This window comes from Phaseolus vulgaris, chromosome 5, assembly GCF_000499845.2.
Source record: "Phaseolus vulgaris cultivar G19833 chromosome 5, P. vulgaris v2.0, whole genome shotgun sequence".
Taxonomy (NCBI): Eukaryota; Viridiplantae; Streptophyta; class Magnoliopsida; order Fabales; family Fabaceae; genus Phaseolus; species Phaseolus vulgaris.
This window is the reverse complement of record NC_023755.2, coordinates 38,876,685-38,895,625: the sequence shown is the minus strand read 5'-3', so window position 1 is coordinate 38,895,625 and position 18,941 is coordinate 38,876,685. Positions and strand designations below refer to the sequence as shown.

The 18,941-nt window shown below is 31.9% G+C and overlaps 3 protein-coding genes across 7 annotated transcripts; 2 read left to right on the top strand and 1 right to left on the bottom strand.

Moving 5' to 3' along the window:
* Window positions 1-290: 290 nt before the first annotated feature.
* Window positions 291-6,280, top strand: LOC137835864 (inactive protein kinase SELMODRAFT_444075-like). 4 transcript variants are annotated; one of them, XM_068644596.1, is made up of 11 exons: window positions 291-414; window positions 1,403-1,776; window positions 1,853-2,287; window positions 2,527-2,684; window positions 2,759-2,853; window positions 3,005-4,038; window positions 4,499-4,659; window positions 4,788-4,864; window positions 4,956-5,103; window positions 5,191-5,340; window positions 5,772-6,280. In XM_068644596.1, exons 3-11 carry the CDS (start codon window positions 2,104-2,106, stop codon window positions 5,856-5,858), a joined length of 2,094 nt encoding a protein of 697 aa, XP_068500697.1. In that variant the 5' UTR covers window positions 291-414; window positions 1,403-1,776; window positions 1,853-2,103; the 3' UTR covers window positions 5,859-6,280. The 4 variants fall into 4 exon arrangements, with proteins under 4 accessions (XP_068500697.1, XP_068500698.1, XP_068500699.1 ...); XM_068644598.1 differs by lacking the exon at window positions 291-414 and adding an exon at window positions 440-724; XM_068644597.1 differs by having other exon boundaries at window positions 1,403-2,287.
* A 340-nt stretch (window positions 6,281-6,620) lies between these two features.
* LOC137835865 (uncharacterized) lies at window positions 6,621-11,315 on the top strand. 2 transcript variants are annotated; one of them, XM_068644601.1, is made up of 7 exons: window positions 6,621-7,348; window positions 7,777-7,928; window positions 8,034-8,167; window positions 8,326-8,555; window positions 9,128-9,334; window positions 9,619-9,699; window positions 10,830-11,315. In XM_068644601.1, the coding sequence occupies exons 1-7, from the start codon at window positions 7,308-7,310 to the stop codon at window positions 11,077-11,079; spliced, it is 1,095 nt and encodes a 364-aa protein (XP_068500702.1). In that variant the 5' UTR covers window positions 6,621-7,307; the 3' UTR covers window positions 11,080-11,315. The 2 variants fall into 2 exon arrangements, with proteins under 2 accessions (XP_068500702.1, XP_068500703.1); XM_068644602.1 differs by lacking the exon at window positions 9,619-9,699 and having other exon boundaries at window positions 7,041-7,348.
* Window positions 11,316-12,824: 1,509 nt separating this feature from the next.
* On the bottom strand, window positions 12,825-13,676 carry LOC137835871 (PRA1 family protein F3-like). Its single transcript, XM_068644611.1, has one exon. The coding sequence runs from the start codon at window positions 13,657-13,659 to the stop codon at window positions 13,021-13,023; it is 639 nt and encodes a 212-aa protein (XP_068500712.1). The 5' UTR covers window positions 13,660-13,676; the 3' UTR covers window positions 12,825-13,020.
* Between the last annotated feature and the right edge of the window lie 5,265 nt (window positions 13,677-18,941).

Here is an 18,941-nt window from a genome sequence, read left to right as displayed (position 1 = left end):
GTAAACATTATGTCTAAATTTCTTTATTATGTTCAATTATGTTCAATTATTTTATAGAATACATATTAAATTTTTTAGAGAGACTGAATAAATAAATAAAAATTACATATTAGTACTATCTTTATTATAGATCACATCTTTAGATCGGTTATCTTATACTATCACATCATAGGGTGTGTTAATGCACTGTTCTTATAATATTTATTTAATCCTATTTTCAAATAAACATTATTTATGATAAAAGAGTTCAACTTATGTATATATATATATAGAAATGAATATATAAAAAGAGAAAAGAGAGGCTATATCAGAAATAATCACAGATGACAAATCGGACACACAAGTAGACGGCGATTTACAGCTTAGCTTTCTCTGCTCTGCACACAAAACCGATTTTCTCTCTCTGTGTTCAAAGTATGTCATGTCCCATGTCATGTGTGTGCATTTCATCTTCTACACCACATTGCTGCAACACCATTGCACTTCATAGTAATAAATTACACTTAGAAGTTTTTGAAATGCTACTTAATACTAGTTCGTCTCAGCTTCGCCCTATCTCTCTATTCCTCGAACCAACAAATCCCACCTCTTCTCTTCTCCAGAACCATTTTTTCCTTCTTTCCATTTTATTTTATGTCTGAAAACCTTCCATCTTTTGGGTTGTCCAACCATGCGTATTTTCATGGTTTCTTTTCATTCTTGTGAATTCTGCTACCACCCAAATGTAAGAGAAGATTGCGGCAAAATATTCAAGAAACTTTAATGTCAAAGCTTTGAACTTTTTCTAACTTGTGTGAACTGTAGTAAAAGGGTCAAAATCTGTCATCCTTTATCTCTTTTAGTTTTTGAAAACAATAGTTTGAGCTTTACACTTTTTTCTCTTGGTTAATGCTTGAATGCAAATATTGTTTTATTCGGTTAGGTTTTGATTTTGATTCTTTTTTTCCTGTTATTTTCATACTGATGACTTCTTACTGTTAAGGAGGTTTATCTATGCCAGTCTTCATTGAAAATTTTCAGGTTCTGATGCTATGTCATATATCATGACAAGCATAAACAGCAAAGTGTGTGTTATTATTTGTTTTTGGTTGCTGTTGTTTTATTTTGTTATTTTATGCTGGATGTTCATTGTCCCGGAGATTGACATATCATATTCGAGCATGAAACAATAATGGAGAAAAAGAAAGTTTTGGATTTTTTTCCAGAGATCTCTCTTATTGTTTTTTTTTACCCAGATCATATTTTTTGTATTCCTAAGCAATCAAATGGTAGTTGCTAGTGATTATTTATCTGTATGTCTCATACTGGCATGCATTTTTTCTTTTTTAGACTCTATGCATTATTGATGTTATTATTACCACTATTTCCAACTTTTAAAATTGATTCCTCTGGCATTGTGCAGGATAAAAATTGATACTGAGCTTTCAATGACCCGGAGAACTAGAAGACCCCTCTACCTTTAGTCATATCAATAGTGATTCAAACTCTTGATATATGAAGGACATGTCACTATTTCTGTAGTGGAATCTTTCACAGGAGTTTCTCTAGAGGATCATAAGAAGCAAAGCCAACTAGTTGAAGCCAAATGTTTTGACTTGTAAAGAGAAATTTGAAGACTCCACAGCACAGCTAGTGTCTGTAGCTCTCTACTCTTGTACAAGATTGTTTCATAGGCTTTTGTGTGCAGTGTTTTTAAATCTTTAGAATTTCTGAAACTTGAGATGCATGGTATTTAGTAAACTTGGGGATGCAACATCTTGCTTTCTGAGCCAAAAGGTACCTGATTCTTCACAGATTTGATTCTATTTAGGTAACATGGTTTTGGTAAAAAAGTTTATTTGTCATTCTGTAGCACTGAAGGCTTGAGTTCTGGTTAAAAGAGTCTTGTCAGTGGTTGTTCGGTCACTGCTTGGAGGCATGTTGCATTGTGGTTATATATTATACTTCTAGTGGAGCTTGACAACGAGAGAGTAAACTAGTGATCTTGAACATGCCCTTGTGTTTCTTCCCCTTTTTGTTTAGAATGTTGGAACATCTGGGTTTGAAGGTTATCTAGTGACATCTGTTGAGAAAGACATTTTTTTTGTGTGATTACTGGCGCTGATGAGTCGAGAACAGCAGAAGCGAGGAAAGCAAGAAATATGTTCTGATGACGCGGAAAAGGTCATTGTTGCCGTTAAGGCATCAAAGGAAATTCCAAAAACTGCTCTTGTTTGGTCCCTAACTCATGTTGTGCAACCTGGTGATTGCATTACACTGCTAGTGGTTGTACCTTCACAGAGTTCGGGTAATCCAATTTTTGCCTTATTTTCTTTATCTATGTGCTCCTTTGTCAGACATTAGTTATTGCTATGTAATATAACCCCTTGCCTGATAATTTTGTTTACTTTCTTGTTTGTGGTGGATGACTATGGTTATGTACTATTGCTGTGTGTTTGTCTCTTATTTCAGCTTAAATTCTTATGCAAGAACATTTACTCCGTTATTATTGTTTTTACTCTTCCCTTATTCTGTGCACATATGTAGGCAGAAGATTATGGGGTTTTCCAAGATTTTCCGGTGATTGTGCGAGTGGTCATAAGAAATCTTCTTCGGGATCATCAAGTTCAGAACAGAAGTGTGATATCACTGACTCTTGCTCTCAAATGATCCTTCAACTCCATGATGTCTATGATCCTAACAAGGTCAGTGGCCTTGATGTAAGAATGTCTCATAATGAATGTTGCATCTATATGCCAACCTAACAGTTATTTAACAGATAAATGTGAAGATTAAAATTGTTTCTGGATCACCCTGTGGAGCAGTGGCTGCGGAAGCCAAGAAAGCCCAAGCCAATTGGGTAGTTTTAGACAAGTAATTTTCTATCATATTTTTCCCATTTAAAGGCATGCTAGTATAATATGAAACAAACTTGATGAACTCTTAATATCTGGTTTCACTATTTTATTGATGTGATTATAATTCAATATGAATTGTTGGTGTTTCGATTTTGCTCTTTGTACAGACAGCTCAAACATGAGGAAAAACAATGTATGGAAGAGCTGCAGTGCAACATTGTGGTTATGAAGCGTTCGCAACCTAAGGTACTCCGCTTGAATTTGGTTGGAAAAAAAAAGAAGGATCTTGAAGAATTATGTTCACTACCTTCTGAACAAGATCAGTTGCTTGGAAAACAAACTAAGAACAAGAATGATTCTTTAAATTCCTTAAAAGGTCCAGTTGTCACTCCATCTAGCAGCCCTGAGCTAGGGACACCGTTCACTGCAACTGAAGCTGGTACTTCGTCGGTTTCAAGCTCTGATCAAGGAACTTCGCCATTTTTCATCTCTGAGATAAACAGTGAGTCCAAAAAAGAGGAAACTATCAAAGAAAATCCAGAACTTGATGATTCTATATCAGACACAGACAGTGAAAACTTGTCCACTTCTTCAGCAAGCTTGAGATTCCAGCCATGGATCACTGATTTACTTCTGCATCAACGATCATCTCAACCTAAGGAAGAAAGAACCGAGAGATGTCATAATAGGACTCAATTGTCTACTACTAGAGCTTTGCTAGAAAAGTTCTCGAGACTTGATAGAGAAGCTGAAATTGAAATCTCAACCTATAAGACTGACTTAGATTTCAGTGGGAGTGTACGAGAAGCAATATCATTATCTAGAAATAATCCACCTGGTCCACCTCCCTTGTGTTCAGTCTGTCAACACAAGGCTCCTGTTTTTGGAAAACCTCCCCGATGGTTCAGCTATGCTGAATTGGAGCTTGCCACTGGTGGGTTTTCACAAGCCAATTTCTTGGCAGAAGGAGGATTTGGATCTGTTCATAGAGGGGTTCTACCAGATGGACAAGTTGTTGCTGTGAAGCAACATAAATTGGCTAGTTCTCAGGGTGATCTTGAATTCTGCTCAGAGGTAGAAGTCCTGAGCTGTGCTCAGCACCGAAATGTTGTTATGTTGATTGGTTTCTGTATAGAGGATAAGAGAAGGCTATTGGTTTATGAGTACATATGCAATGGATCATTGGATTCTCATTTATATGGTAATTTCCTTTGCTTTCAGACTAAGTTATTTTGTGGCAAGATCATGTTTTTGAATTGGCTTGAACTTCATTAACATGCATATTCATGTTGTCTGTGAAAGGTCCAGGTCCTAGTTTTTGGAAAAGGTATGCATCATCTAATATGTGGGAATCTGGTTTGACTTGGTAGATTCATTTTTGTAAAGCTAATGAGATCCAAGACTCTACTAGATAAAACTTTGTTTCATACATATTTCAACTAGCATGCATTTATCCTTTTGAGAGGATTCTTAAGAGTTTCATGTGCCTGCCGCCAAACCATTGGTTGGAGTAGGAATTATCTTGTCTTAGTAATGCATCATATGTAAATATTTTGTGTTATTTTCACATTAAATACAATGATTGCAATCATGTAGTATAGGTTGCATGTCACTGATACTGGCTTGATTTGTTAACTGGACATTACTTGGAACTCTATCAGGGAGACAACGAAAACCATTAGAATGGTCTGCCCGGCAAAAAGTTGCTGTTGGAGCTGCCCGAGGGTTGCGATATCTTCATGAAGAGTGCAGAGTGGGTTGCATTATCCACCGTGACATGCGGCCAAACAACATTCTTATCACTCATGATTTTGAACCACTGGTATGAGTTGTGTCACCTGCTTTGTGCTATGCAGTCAGCAGTTTTATAGTTTACATATGAAAAGCACCACTGCTTCATATCTTTCTTTCAAAAAGTTCAGTTAATTAAGTTGTGTTAAATTCTTCAAGGTTGGTGATTTTGGACTGGCGAGGTGGCAGCCTGATGGTGACACTGGAGTGGAAACAAGAGTAATCGGAACATTTGGGTATGCAGTGTGTTAATCCTTATCTAGTTTCATTGTCTTGTTACTCTGCACAATATGAACGATTCAACTAAACTTTGATGGTGCTGTGTAGGTATTTGGCTCCTGAATATGCTCAAAGCGGCCAAATTACTGAAAAGGCTGATGTTTATTCATTTGGTGTGGTATTAGTGGAACTTGTTACAGGGCGAAAGGCTGTGGATCTCAATAGGCCAAAGGGACAGCAGTGTCTTACTGAGTGGGTAAGTCAAATGATATTAACATCTAATTTGTTACGAGTTTAATTGTGGCAATGACATCATTTATGTGAGCATTCGATGTTTAAACAGGCACGACCACTGTTAGAAGAATATGCCATTGACGAACTGATTGATCCAAGGTTGGGAAGTCACTATTCGGAGCATGAGGTCTATTGCATGCTGCATGCTGCCTCATTGTGCATAAGGAAAGATCCTTATTCTAGACCACGCATGTCTCAGGTAAGGAAAGTTCAACAAATTTTATGTTTTGTCATGTTTTCCATAGTGGGCTACATTACATACATATTTCCCAAAATAAAACATGATTTAAGAAGTTATAGGCTTATAGTTTATAATCCAACTGTCAATTGGGGGACTTTAAGGAATTCCTCGTGTCCTGCTGAACTGAAAGTTAACTTTTCCGAATTCACTCTTGATGGGTTTTTTTTATTGTGAGAACCAAGAACAGCAATGGCTTACAATATGCGAAACACAAACTTTACACATTGATATTACGTATTAAGAAGCGAAATTTAAGCTTAATTCAACCTCATAAAACCGGCTTGCCGGCTTATAAGATTGAGTTAGGCTTAAAGTTCCCTTCTTAATATTACGTCACATTTGGTTTCTCCCACTTTATCTTGATGGCATTCTTGTCTTGTTTGTTCAAGGTTCTGCGAATACTGGATGGTGACACGGTTATGGACCCAAATTATGTTTCAACTCCCAGTTATGATGTAGGAAACCGGAGTGGCTGATTTTGCTTTTTAGCCAGAAAGGTAAAGCAAAGACAGCGCCATTACAACGGCGGTCCCCTGTTGTAAGAGTCACTGGAAGCTTTCTGTGGGAAGCTGAGTACAAACCTTGGCTATTGGGAAAGCAACAAGTCTGTCTAAGTGGACAGGCAACATGTGAAGAGACTACAGTTAAAACAATTCACGACGAAGATTGCTGTCTTGTTATGCTAAGCCTTAGTTAGTATTTTGCAATTTGTAGGTAGTTATGTTTCTATTTCTCTGCAATTTAATCTCATGCTGCATATGTATATGGTAGTAGTGTTAAAGTAGGGTAAGTAATATAGAAGCTTTTGAAATTCTTCAATGAAAGTTTAGCCCTGTGGCTTAATGACCTTTGATCATCAGACTATGCTCATTCAATGGATCAAAAAGCTTTTTTTGTATGGTTGGTTCAAATCTCTCCCCAATGCATGTGTTTTCATAATCCTTGTTTTTAAGAAACAAACAAACTTGGGCTGTGGCTGAGGCTGAGGCTGGTTGTTTCAACTGGCAACAGAAAATGGCAGAGTGGTGGCTGTCATTATATGAAGCATGTGAAACAAAGAAAACCCTGGTTGGCTGATGATGACAAAAGGGTGATCAAGTGGCATGTCAAATGTTTGTTTCTGGGTTTTGTTTTGGCTTCTTGTTAAGGATTATACACGTTATCCTCGGGGGCAACATTTTCATGGATCTTAGTTGCATGTTGCATTAAATCAACACTGCTACAAGTTTTCAGAATCCAGAGGTATCTGTTCATCAAGTATGGTATCATTATTGCTTTGTCTTTTTTTTATATTTTTGGTAAAATCTAATGGTTTAACTTTTATGCTTTTTTGTGTTTATACAATTTCAATTTTTAAAACGATTATCCATACATAATTACACCAAACAAATACAATTTTCATTTAAACGTTGGAATAATTTTCAGTAATCGGAATGCATCAATTATTATATGAAAACATGATGAGAATTATAATGATTGGATTAAAATTTGTTTAGAGAAAAAGTTAAAAGTACGAATATAACAAATATATAATAATTAAAAAAAATACACAGTATATTTTTATATTGGACTTTTTTTTGCTGTAAGTATTTATTTATTTATTTTGTAAAAAATGTTTTTGTAATAACAAAAAGGGATTGAAACTGAAATATTTGAATATTAAATTAAAATTAAACAAAAGCAGGATTTGATTTGTGATATTTGGTTGGGAGCACTGCTCCACTTGCTGCTTGCACAGTAGCACGGTGCGTTTTGACTCAAAGCAGTGGTTGCATCTTCTTCCTTCGTGGGGTTAGGGTTTTGGGGTAGCTGAATTTTTCGTGTGCCCGACGATACGAGAAAATGTTGGGATTCTTCTATTGACGTTCCATCGTATATGCGCCACACCAAACCACGCTTTGCATGCGTTTGATTTACCATTTGATATGGACGCCGAAGCGGACTCAACTCAAATCCCTAATATAAGGTCAATCTGCTGCGCCTCGCTTTCAATTTTTCGTTTGTTTTATTTCTATCATGATTGATCACCGTTTTGCCATTGATCGGAAAATGAAATTAGGAGGATGATAGAATCAAATTCAAAGTTATTGAGTTTTTAAATTGGTTATTTCTGCATTTTATTCTCTGCTTCACTTTAGAGGATTCACTTGTGTGAGAGAATATTCTATCTAGTTTTCAATCGGTTTGTGGGAGCTAATGAGTATCTCTGAAATATATGATTCCCTGAATTTGCTATTTACAGTGACTAATGCGTATCTGCGATGTGTAGTGAATGATGGAATGTACTATGGTTCTGAGTAGAATAATATATATTGAATCAGTGCACTCGGTGTTGTTCTTTTTTTATTCCTTTGCGTAGTTCGTTTGAAAAATAGTTGATTTTTCTTCTTACAGACACAAATGCCCGGCATGCTATAAACAATTCAAGAAGAAAGAGCATCTAACTGAGCACATGAAAACCTCAAACCATTCCGTCCATCAGCCTGCATGTGGGGTCTGTCAAAAGCACTGCAAATCTTTTGAGTCTCTGAGGGAACATCTTACTGGTTAGTCATTTCTGTATTCAATCTGTGCTGTCGACATTATTTATTGATTCCATGTTTTATGCTCGTTGTTTATTTTTTCTTGTTCCTTTTTTAATTATGTTTTAGGTCCTTTGCCAAAAGGAGTTTGTTCAAAGATTTTCTCTCAGCGGGGCTGTCAACTTTGCTTGGTACTATTTGATAGTCCCGGGTCTCTCGTTTCTCACAGAGAAACATGTCGCTTATCTGCCCCTACTCGTCTAGTAAGTTGATAATTGACAACCTTATGAAAAAATAGCTTTCTTATGTTACCGTTCACCTTAAGTAATCAAAGGAACCTGCTTACATTCAGTGTTTCTTGTATATTCTTTTATTATCTGTTAGGATTAGGAAGTTTATGTTGTTTGTTGAACTGTTGCAGGGAACACGAGAACTGCCCTGTATAGATTCCCAATTTGACTGTCTAGATTCTTCTGATGAAAACCATGCTGGCTGGGGCCCCGGAGGAGCAGTTGGAATGGACTGTGAAATGGTTGGTGGTGGAAGTGATGGTTCTCTGGAACTTTGTGCAAGAGTATGCTTGGTTGATGAGGATGAGAACTTAATCTTTCATTCATATGTACAACCTCAAATACCTGTTACCAATTACAGGTACTTTTGAATTTGTTTCATTGTTTTCTTTTCTTTTACAGATTACTTGTTTTAGGTTTGACAGGGAGAAGGAAATGAAAAGGAGGTATATAGGATAGAAATATCAATGTTTCACTATTTTTCTGACAGCAGAAATAGGGACGAGGGAAGTCTTTCCTATGGGATCCTCCTCTTAAATTGGCACGAAATAGAGGGGAGAGATGATGTCTATTTTTCATTGTCTTTTTAGTTTCTTAAAAAATTAACTAATATTTGTATAACAAAATAATATAAATAATAAATAATTTAATGTTGAAAATAATAGAGAAAAATAATCTTTTTTTGGATTAAATTAGTACAAGGATATTTCATACAATTTATTTACTTTTTCATTCTCTCTTTCACTCATCCAAACAAATGAGGCAAATTTCTCCACTTTTTCCTTCTTATTTTTATCAATCCAAGACAACTTATTTTTTTAAATACATTTATCCTTTATTTCTATCCTTCATATTTCTTTACTTTTATTCCCAATAAAGCATTATTCTCATAGAAAAGTGAGTGTTGGGGTTGATTTTGTTTTGATATTTCAGATATGATATAACTGGATTGACAGAAGAACATCTCAGAAATGCCATGCCCCTTTATGAAGTTCGAGAAAAGATTTTGCAAATGCTATACAATGGAGAATCCATTGGCAAAGTTAGACTAAATGGTGGAAAGGCCAGGCTTCTTGTGGGGCATGACTTAGCACACGATTTAGATTGCTTGAAAATGAATTATCCTGATCATATGCTAAGGTAGATTCTTCTTAATAACTGAAATTTTGTTAAATCCTGCTTGACAGAATTATTCTTGACAACACTGTCTTGCACTAATTTTTTTATCACCGCTTTAAGGATTTATCATGATGATGAACTTAGCAGTTGTTAGAAATCCCCTGAATTTCTTCTGTTTTTCTCCTTTTTATTATCATCATATATACGGTATTATCCTAAACAAGTTTCCAGACTTTAAAGATCTATACTATTCTAATTATTATTAGCACTCATCTTTTGCCTATGCTTTATGTTGTGCATTGAAGAGACACTGCAAAGTACCGTCCTTTGATGAAGACAAACTTCGTCAGCCATTCGCTCAAGTATCTCACCCGAACATATCTTGGGCAAGTTAATTTTTAACTCAATCTTTTTTCCGTTTAAAATTTCTTCTTCCAATTTAAAGTTTTCCTTTTATTTTAAAAATCAAATTGGCATGATCTAATCGGCCCCATTTGTATGTACAATTGTTCAATGACTACCATTTCAATTTTCCCAGGATCCTTATAGATTCTATGAATGATACTTCTCTCTATACTAAAATAAAATAAAATTGGAGATTAATACTTTCTTATATTCAGTACGAATAAACTAATTTTGAAGGACATGTTCAAGGTGATTGTAAATATAAAATTTTATAAACTAAAACAAGTTTTTAGTTATTTTTTGGTTTCAATTTTTTGTGGTTTCGGTACCGAATTTTAAATCCAAACATCCTATGCTAAATGATTGACCACTATCTGGGTCTGTTTGCTGGCAAATGAGGTTTGACTGGCAACAGTTGAAAGTGCAGAGGGGTGATAGTGGAGGTGGTGGCGGAGGAGGTGTGGTGGTTATAAGTAGTGATGGTAACTGGTGATGAAGTCCGTTGTTGTAGTTGCTGTGGTTATAGTAATGACGGTGGTAGCAGTGATAATAAAAACATTGATAGCTGACTGGGGAGCAGCAACAATGAGGACCATGGTGGATTGATTAACGTGAACAACAGTGGTGGTCTGACAGTGATAACGAGTGTAAAATGGTGACCATAGTGGGAAACTGGTGGCAATGAGGGAGGTGGTGGGTTCTAGTGATGACAGTTTACACGGATGGTTGAGGAGAGATGGGGAAACTAAATTGCTTGTTCTTCCTACCAAAATCCATCATAAAGCAAAACCTTTTTTTTTTAAATTCAGATAAAAGTATTTTAAAACCAACTAAAAATCAATTCGGCTCCATTCGAAAATCCAAATTTAAGAACTTACGAGCATTTTTCTTTTGTTTTAAAACAAAATGTATTTGACTAAAATGAAGCTGCGGAATTGGTTTTTGGCTTTTACTTGGAAGAACAAGTAATCCAGTTTCTCCCATCTTCCCTTACAAGCATCCAAAGTTACTGCAGTGTGTATGCATCCTCAATCAATACTTACCTGTTTAATCTTTAAATTACGGTAGTTAACTGCTCTCAATAATTTTTTGTTGTGTTTTTGCTTTACAGTTATGATATCCAATCCGGCACTCATGATCCGTATGAAGATTGCATTTCTGTCATGAGACTATACAAGAGAATACGAGCTCAAATTCATCCAGAGGAAGCCCATGAAACACCGAGTCACAACATTGTTTGCGTGCCTGATAGCTGGAGATCCAGGGAACTTGAGAACCTCACTCCAGATCAGCTCTATGCCATGTCAAAATCGGATTACAAGTGTTGGTGCTTGGATTTGAGGCCTAGATTGGCATCCTGAATTGTTTTATCATTGCATTTCTCCACAGCATCATATCATAATATGCATATTTCTTCAGACACTTTGAAAATGGGGTGGTAAAATGTTTTGCAGTGATATTTTCAGTGCTTATCGCATAGTCTGGTCCTCGGATCAAGAAAAATATTGAGCAAAGACAGGTGTTTGATTATGATGCTTTTGTAAATATATCTAACTGTTTGTTCAAACCAAATAAAGGCTACCCTTTTTAGAATGAAGACTTGCCTACCATAATAAAGGCTACCGACACAAACATAAATGGATGTAAGGTTTGTTCTAGATCCAATTTCAACGGAGCCACTTAGATCTAAGTTGCTGATTGGAACAAAAGGACTTTTCATTTTCAAATATAAACATGTTTAGTTATCATTATTTTTTCTTTAAAACAATATACCTTCTTTCTTTACGACCTGAAAATTATTGAATTTATATTAATTATCGTGGGAAAGTTTCATTCCTAATTATGAAGGTGAAAAATGTTTTATTCTTGTCTATTCCTTTAGTGTAAGAACTTTGAACTTGAAAAGCAGGTGTCTCCCTTTTAATTAGGTATTTTCAATTGCTATTATAAAAATCTTTAAAATATCAAACTGTTATCTTTGTCAATTGCTGCATAAATTTGCTCAACCGTCTATTTGATTTAATTTGATAGTAATTTTACTATAAAATTAAAATATACAATGAATTATTAATTGTAATTACATGTTTATTATGTAATGTAAAGGTTAAAATGTATATTTCTTACTATTAATTGGAGATTAATATTATAAGCTGCTTTTAATTTTGAACAAAAATTATATTTTTCTTTTGTAATTAACTTTTTAATATCAAAATAGGGTCCTGATTTGATATGTTAACACCAGTAAAATGCATACACTTTACATACCAATAAACTAATATTTTAATCATATTTTATTTATTTTTTAATTTTAAAAAATTATTATATTCTTATAATGGTTTGTGTATATGTGTTTTATTTTTTTTGAATGCTAAAGAAATCTTTTCCATCAAAATAACATCTAGGCTATGGTTAGGATATAATATGATACGATCAAATATAATGATATAACTAAACGAAACACGATTTTTTTAATAATAATAATATCAGCAATAACAATAATATAATTAATAATATTGGTGAACCAAAGTGAGAGCAGTAATAATAACAATAATGGCACCTATAATAAAAGTGGTGATAACTGTGTAAGAAAAAGTTGATAACAAAAATAATGATAATATTTCTAATGGAATGGTGGATAGTAGTAAAACGAAAGGTAAATTATTCCATCCCATTATTTTTTACTCAAAATTTCTTTTAAATCAGAATAAGGAAAATCATATTCTATTTGCGTAACAAACAATGTAGGAATCCTATTTTATTATATATCATGATTAAAAGACTTGAATGAGAGAAAAACACGCAAATGTCATCACATGGCACACATGCTTACTATAAAAGGCTTCAATCTATTTCGTTGAATATATAAAAAGTATTAAAATCATACAACATATCCATCAATCTACTGCTATAACTATTTCATCAAACTCATTAACAGAATAATTAAGAAAAATTAATTACTGATTAAGCCCCAATTAAACTTTGCCATTTCATTACTGTTTTGTCAACTGGGTAAGTGAAATGCACAGAAAGAAAAGTGGGAAAAAAACCCTCTTTGCAATGAGATATGACAGAAAGAAAAAGGGAAAAAATTTATAATTGAATTCAATGAAACGAAAGCAATGAATTTCACTTCATCGATAGCACCCAACATCTTTAGCTTCACAAAATCCAAACTTGACAAAAAGGGCAAAAAAATAACAGAAAACTGAAAGAGAAGGAAGAAGCTGAAGCGAACCTAAAATTATTTACTGAATTCACCGAATAACAAAATTCAGAGAAGAGAAAAACATGAAGCGGAAGGATCAAGAAAGAGGAGCACCGGAGTGAGGAGGAGGAGGAACGAAGCGAGCGGCGGCCTCTTCTTCGTCGTAGAACAAGTCATCGGTTCTTCTCAAGGCGGCGTGCGCCACCACCAGGACGGCTCCGATGAGGAGAGCCACCAGGATGTTGGGGATGGCGCCGGTGAGGAGGAGGAGCGCGACGGTCAGCACGCCCATGACGACGAGCACGACGCGGTCGCTGATCATCCGGCCGAAGAGGAAGAGCGGCTCGTCGCGGAGGAAGTAGAGGAAGAGCCACGCCACCGTGAGCACCACGAACACGATCAGCGATATTGGATACCAGAGAAGACTGAGGAAGAGCACGACGAGCACCACGATGGCGTAGTTCATCTGGAAGTAGCCGACGTTCTCCTTCACGCGGCGCACGGCGTCGGAGAAACCGGCGGGAAGGGCGAAGGAGTGGAGGTTGAGCATGATCTTCCATGGGCGGCGCGTGGCGAGCCCCTCCTTGACACGCTGCTTGGCGCGTGAGATGAACTCGAGGTTGGTGGAAGGTGAAGAAGACGTTGGAATTGCGCCGTAGTTGGTCATCGTTGCCGAACACTTCTTACTTTCCTTCGTTGGTTTTGACGAACAAAGATAAAACACTCTAACAATCATTAATAAACACCCCAATTATTTTTTATTTATTTATTTATTTATTTATTATTATTATTATTGTTATTATAAATTATCCATTATTTTAATTATAACGTGCCTGAGGGTTTGTCTTCATTCCTAGGGCACCTTCTCATTCAAAATTAAACAAATTTGTTTCTTATTTTCACATTTGAATATATAGTTATTTTTAATTAATAGGTTTGAATAATCTAGAGTTGAAGCATGCATAATTATTAGAGAGATTCAACAAAAGGAGCTATTTGTTTTCATTAATAATTTTCAACTTTTTTTATAAAAAGAAGGAAAAAAATATAATTAAATTATATAATCTATATAACCAATGAATGATAATAATAAATAAAGTAAGTAATGAAATATAAATAAAGCCAGATCATTCGTGGGTTAGATTTCATGCAAAAAATTTTGTAAGAAACTCAAATTCTATTTAACTATTTAGCACGGGAGCAATAGAAAAAAAAAACTACATTTTTCTTCTTACTTTTAGTGTAAAACTACAATTAATTAAATTTTATCATTAGTTTGATTTTAAAATAAACAACTATTTTTCGCATTATATTTTGTGAGTTTTATAATTGAATTTAGTTTTCAAAAACATTGAGTGTGTATGTTTAAAAGCATACAATTTAAATCAATCATTAAAGAAGTAATAATTAGCAACTTTAACGATCCATTTTAAAATCACATAGTTTCAGTTCGGGATGAAGAAAACTATATTTTTTTAAAATATAAGGATGAGATGCAAACTTGAAAGATTTGAAGTAAATCAAATGTTAATCTTTGATAAAATATGGTTTATGCACTTTTTTTTAGGATGTTAATAAATATTTTTGATAGAATATTATGTTTACGTAGAAATGTATGTTTAAATACACTTAAAAATTATGTTTTATGACTTAATTTATGAGTTAAAGTATACAAAATATTATGTAAATTCTTAATTATTTATTCTTTAATTTGTTATTGATATAAATTTTATTCTGATTAAACTTGTTACACGAGAATATATTTATGGAAGTTTACGAATTGAACATGAAAAAGAACAATATAGAAACTTATTTTAATATTTTTCTGAAGAATGCGTATATGTGTATTTGTATATAACAAATTTTTATTATGAAGTTTTTTTTAAGTAAGGGTATTATAGTTATTCTTGATGGGACGGTAACATAAATTATTTTCCATATTGTAAGAATTCTTCTTTTTAAAACCTTCAGCTAAATAAACGTTTAATAATAACCATTGAAAAGTGATATATATATATATATATATATTTATAAAATTAATTAGTGTAGGTATATTATTTGTCTTTTTATAAATTAAATAATGGTATAAATATTGTGGGTTTTGACAGGTATAGATGTTAGCAAATAAAATTATGGCACGAAATAGTTGGGATGTGTATTATATTAATATTGTTGTTGCTATCTAATGAAACGTGTCTATACATTTACTTATTTGACTTTTATGATAAAACAAAACCTTTTTCACTCAACCTAATCCTAATCCTTCAATCTGTAAATCATCAAAATAAAAAATATTTTTTTTTTATCAACAATAAAAAATAAATAAATAAAAACCACTTAAGGAGTGGTCCAATCCTTATACATAAAGAGTAGCACCTTACCAACCTTCAAATATCTTTCAACTTAAATAAGGAACAACCAAACCAAACTCAAAAAAGCATTAAACAATCATCCTCATACAATCTATTGGATTCAAAATTTAGTTGGATACGTAAAGGAATTATAATAGGACTTTGCAAAAATCCAAAACCAAACATTTATCTGTAACCATGCAAATACCTCAAACGCATCTACCAGATACCTGTCGAAAAATATATATACATATTATATATATATTCATTTTTTTTTGAAGTAGAAGGAAAAAAATGGTACCCATATGATTATTAAATACTGACAGACAGATATTTAGGGAGAGGAATGATTGGCCAGTGTTGTTATTATACACTTTATTTATAATAATAAATACAATTCACTCTAATTAAATAATTTCATTTTCTTTAACACATTCAATGGCCAAGACAAATCCTGTAATATTTAAATACAATCTGTTATACTTAATAAATATTTCCATCATCTTTTATTTATTTTTCCTCTTTAATTGATTATTAATTAAAACAAGATATTATAGTATAATATTGGCAATTGGATCTTTGGATGATCCACCAATATTTGTTTGGTTATTGCTAAGATTTGTGCTATTTGCTGTGTTTATGCCTAACAAGTAAAGGCATATGCCAGAAAATCTATTGCCGAAAATTAAAAAAAATAATTATTTGTTTTATTAAATAAATAGTTATTTATTAAAAGATAAAATTGTGACATCAAAGAATTACTAAAATTATGTAATATCTTTATATAATAGTATAGATAATACATAATATTATTTATCTAGTGTGATCAAAAGTTCATAATTAAGTGTGGTTTAAGTTCTTTGATTAGGTATTAATAGTAGATGGAATGAAAGTAGTGAGTTGATAATATTTTAAATAAGTTTTTTCCTCACTTATTAATCTCTACATTAATCATAACCTAAACTCATCTTTCTTAATTAATGGTTCTGCTTCTCATTTTTTTGTGTTTTATGTTTCTTGTACTCCTCTTCCTTAATTAACCAATCAACATATTCAAACTTAATAATAATATTCATAGCCATTTAGGACAGTTGGCACAAGTTCTTAGGGTTGTGTGGCCCTAGAAGCTTGCTTCATTTGTGAAACTGAAACCCTAACCAATCACATGATGAATAGCACAGTGAAGAAGAAGAAGAAGAAGAACCCTAACATAACTTTTCAGATTTGGCTGTTCAATGCTTAAAGAAACAGACTCTATGTTATTCAAACTTCAAGGATTTATGCTTAGTTTTTTTTTTTTTTTTTCTGTATATACATATAGCTATGTCCCGTATTTGTGGATGACTACAATTTTTAAGGGCTAAATAATAATTTTTTTTAATAAAAGTAGTATTTTTTTAATTAAAATAATTATATTTTAATTAAAAGTTTATTTTTCAAAGTTTCACTTAGCACTAAAATAAAAAATCATGAAATAAAAATCAATTTTAGAGACAAAAAATAATTAGTTGCTGTAGTTACCAAATTAAAGACAATTTTAAAGACTAAAAAACTTTTGGTTTCTAAATTAATTTATATTATTGTTAAATAATTTTTAAATTAGTATCTAATTAGCTACCAATGTTTTAACTACCAATTATTTATATTCTAAATTTGGTAGCAAAATCGGGTAACTAAATATCAATTTAGAAACCATTTAAACAATAATAGAGACTAATTTATAAACTATTTTTTTTTTTAGTGTCTAAAATAGTTTCTAATTTAGTTATTATAATAATTATTTATTTTTTTCTCTAAAATTAGTTTCTATTTCATGATTTTCTTGTACTATAATAAAAAAAATTATTAAATGATTACATTGATTGTTTCACATATTTTTTTAGTGTTGATAAAGTTATTCATTGAAATTTTAACTCATATATAAATTATTTAAAATATAAAATATATTCACACATGCATATTGCACGTAATATAAAATAAATTGATGGCAAGGATTTAAATAATTTACTAAATTATAAACAATATAAAAAATATATAAAGAACTAAACTAAAGGACACAATTTGTAAAAGAAGTATCTTTTAGAATGGTGAAACATGTGCTTAACATTTCGATAATAAAGAAACAAAGATAATGATGAAATAGATAGATGTTTCAACTAAATTTAATGAGAATAAAACAAAAACTACTTTCAATAAATTGACTAGTAAATAACATTTGCATTTGGGTTGATGTCTAAGTATCAAAGAAGAACATAATATTTAAAATAAAAATAATAGGAAGTAATCTTTATGACTAAATTAGATAGTAACAATTTAAAGTATTTGTTAAACATAGCTACATAAATACGCCTACAAAATAACAACAAAATTATTATTCTTACAAAATAAAACTATTTTTTCCTTTATAAGATTAGAATCTCGTTCCCTTAATTTTCTTAATTCCCGAAAGAAAAATATTAATTACCATTATATTATATTAGTTAATAATAAAAGTGATTATATATAAAAGTTTAAGTGATTATATATAAAAGTTTTTGTGACCTCACGAAGCACTTAGATTGGAAAATCTAAAAAAGTAGATCACATGTGCATTAAAAGATTGAATCACATGATCTTAGTATAAAGCATATATTGCATGTGACTTGCTTCATTGAAAGAAATAACCATTATTTGAAATATTGGGTCCATTAAATTTTGATGAGAAATAATACTTTGTTTTACTTATTTCTATCATTATATATTACTTATCACCCTTAAATATATTTAATACATACGATAAAAAATAGTAAATATTACAAGAAATGAGAATTATAACTTATTTGATGATCATTAAAAAAAATCATGAAATAAAAATTTATTTTAAAGACAATAAATAATTAGTTGTTATACTGACTAAATTAGAGACCATTTTAGGAACTAAATAAATTTTTTGTTTTTAAATTGGTATCTAATTAACAACCAAGCTTTTTGCTAACAAATTTAGAATCTAAATAATTGATAAGTTAAAACCTTGGTAGCTAATTAGATACCAATTTAAATTTTTTTTTTTTAGTTTCTAAAATGGTCTCTAATTTAATTATTATTGTAACTAATTATTTTGGTATCTAAAAATTGGTTTATATTTGATAATTATTTGATGATTTTTAGTGAAAGTTAAATTTTGTAATTTTATTGGAAAGTTCTTTTAACTGTAGAAGATGTCTTAATCTGCATGTACAATAGATAATGGTCTATTTAGTTAGTTAATTGGATAACATTAAATCAAATATTCATAGTATAGTATGTGTCCATATTAAATGTCACAATCTTTTTGCCCATAAAAAAGAAACATGTCAAAATCTTTAATGTGCATTTCTTTCCAAGAAGGGGAAGAAAACTACTCATTGTTTTATGAATCTACTGTGTATTTAATGGAGTTCAAGATTAAATAAAGACCAAACAATTTTATAGCTAAAACAAATAAAATAGTAAACTGGTCATTAAAATTATAAATTATTAACCATTTTAATCTTGAAAATGTAATGTTAGGCACAATGATCCCTTATTATAAATTCTTAATTTTACTTTATTTAAATTATACAAGCTGGTACGGTTTTTTATTTATAAATTTGTATGCTATAAATAAATTGGAATTTAGAGAATTATTATGAAAATACTTACAATTTTT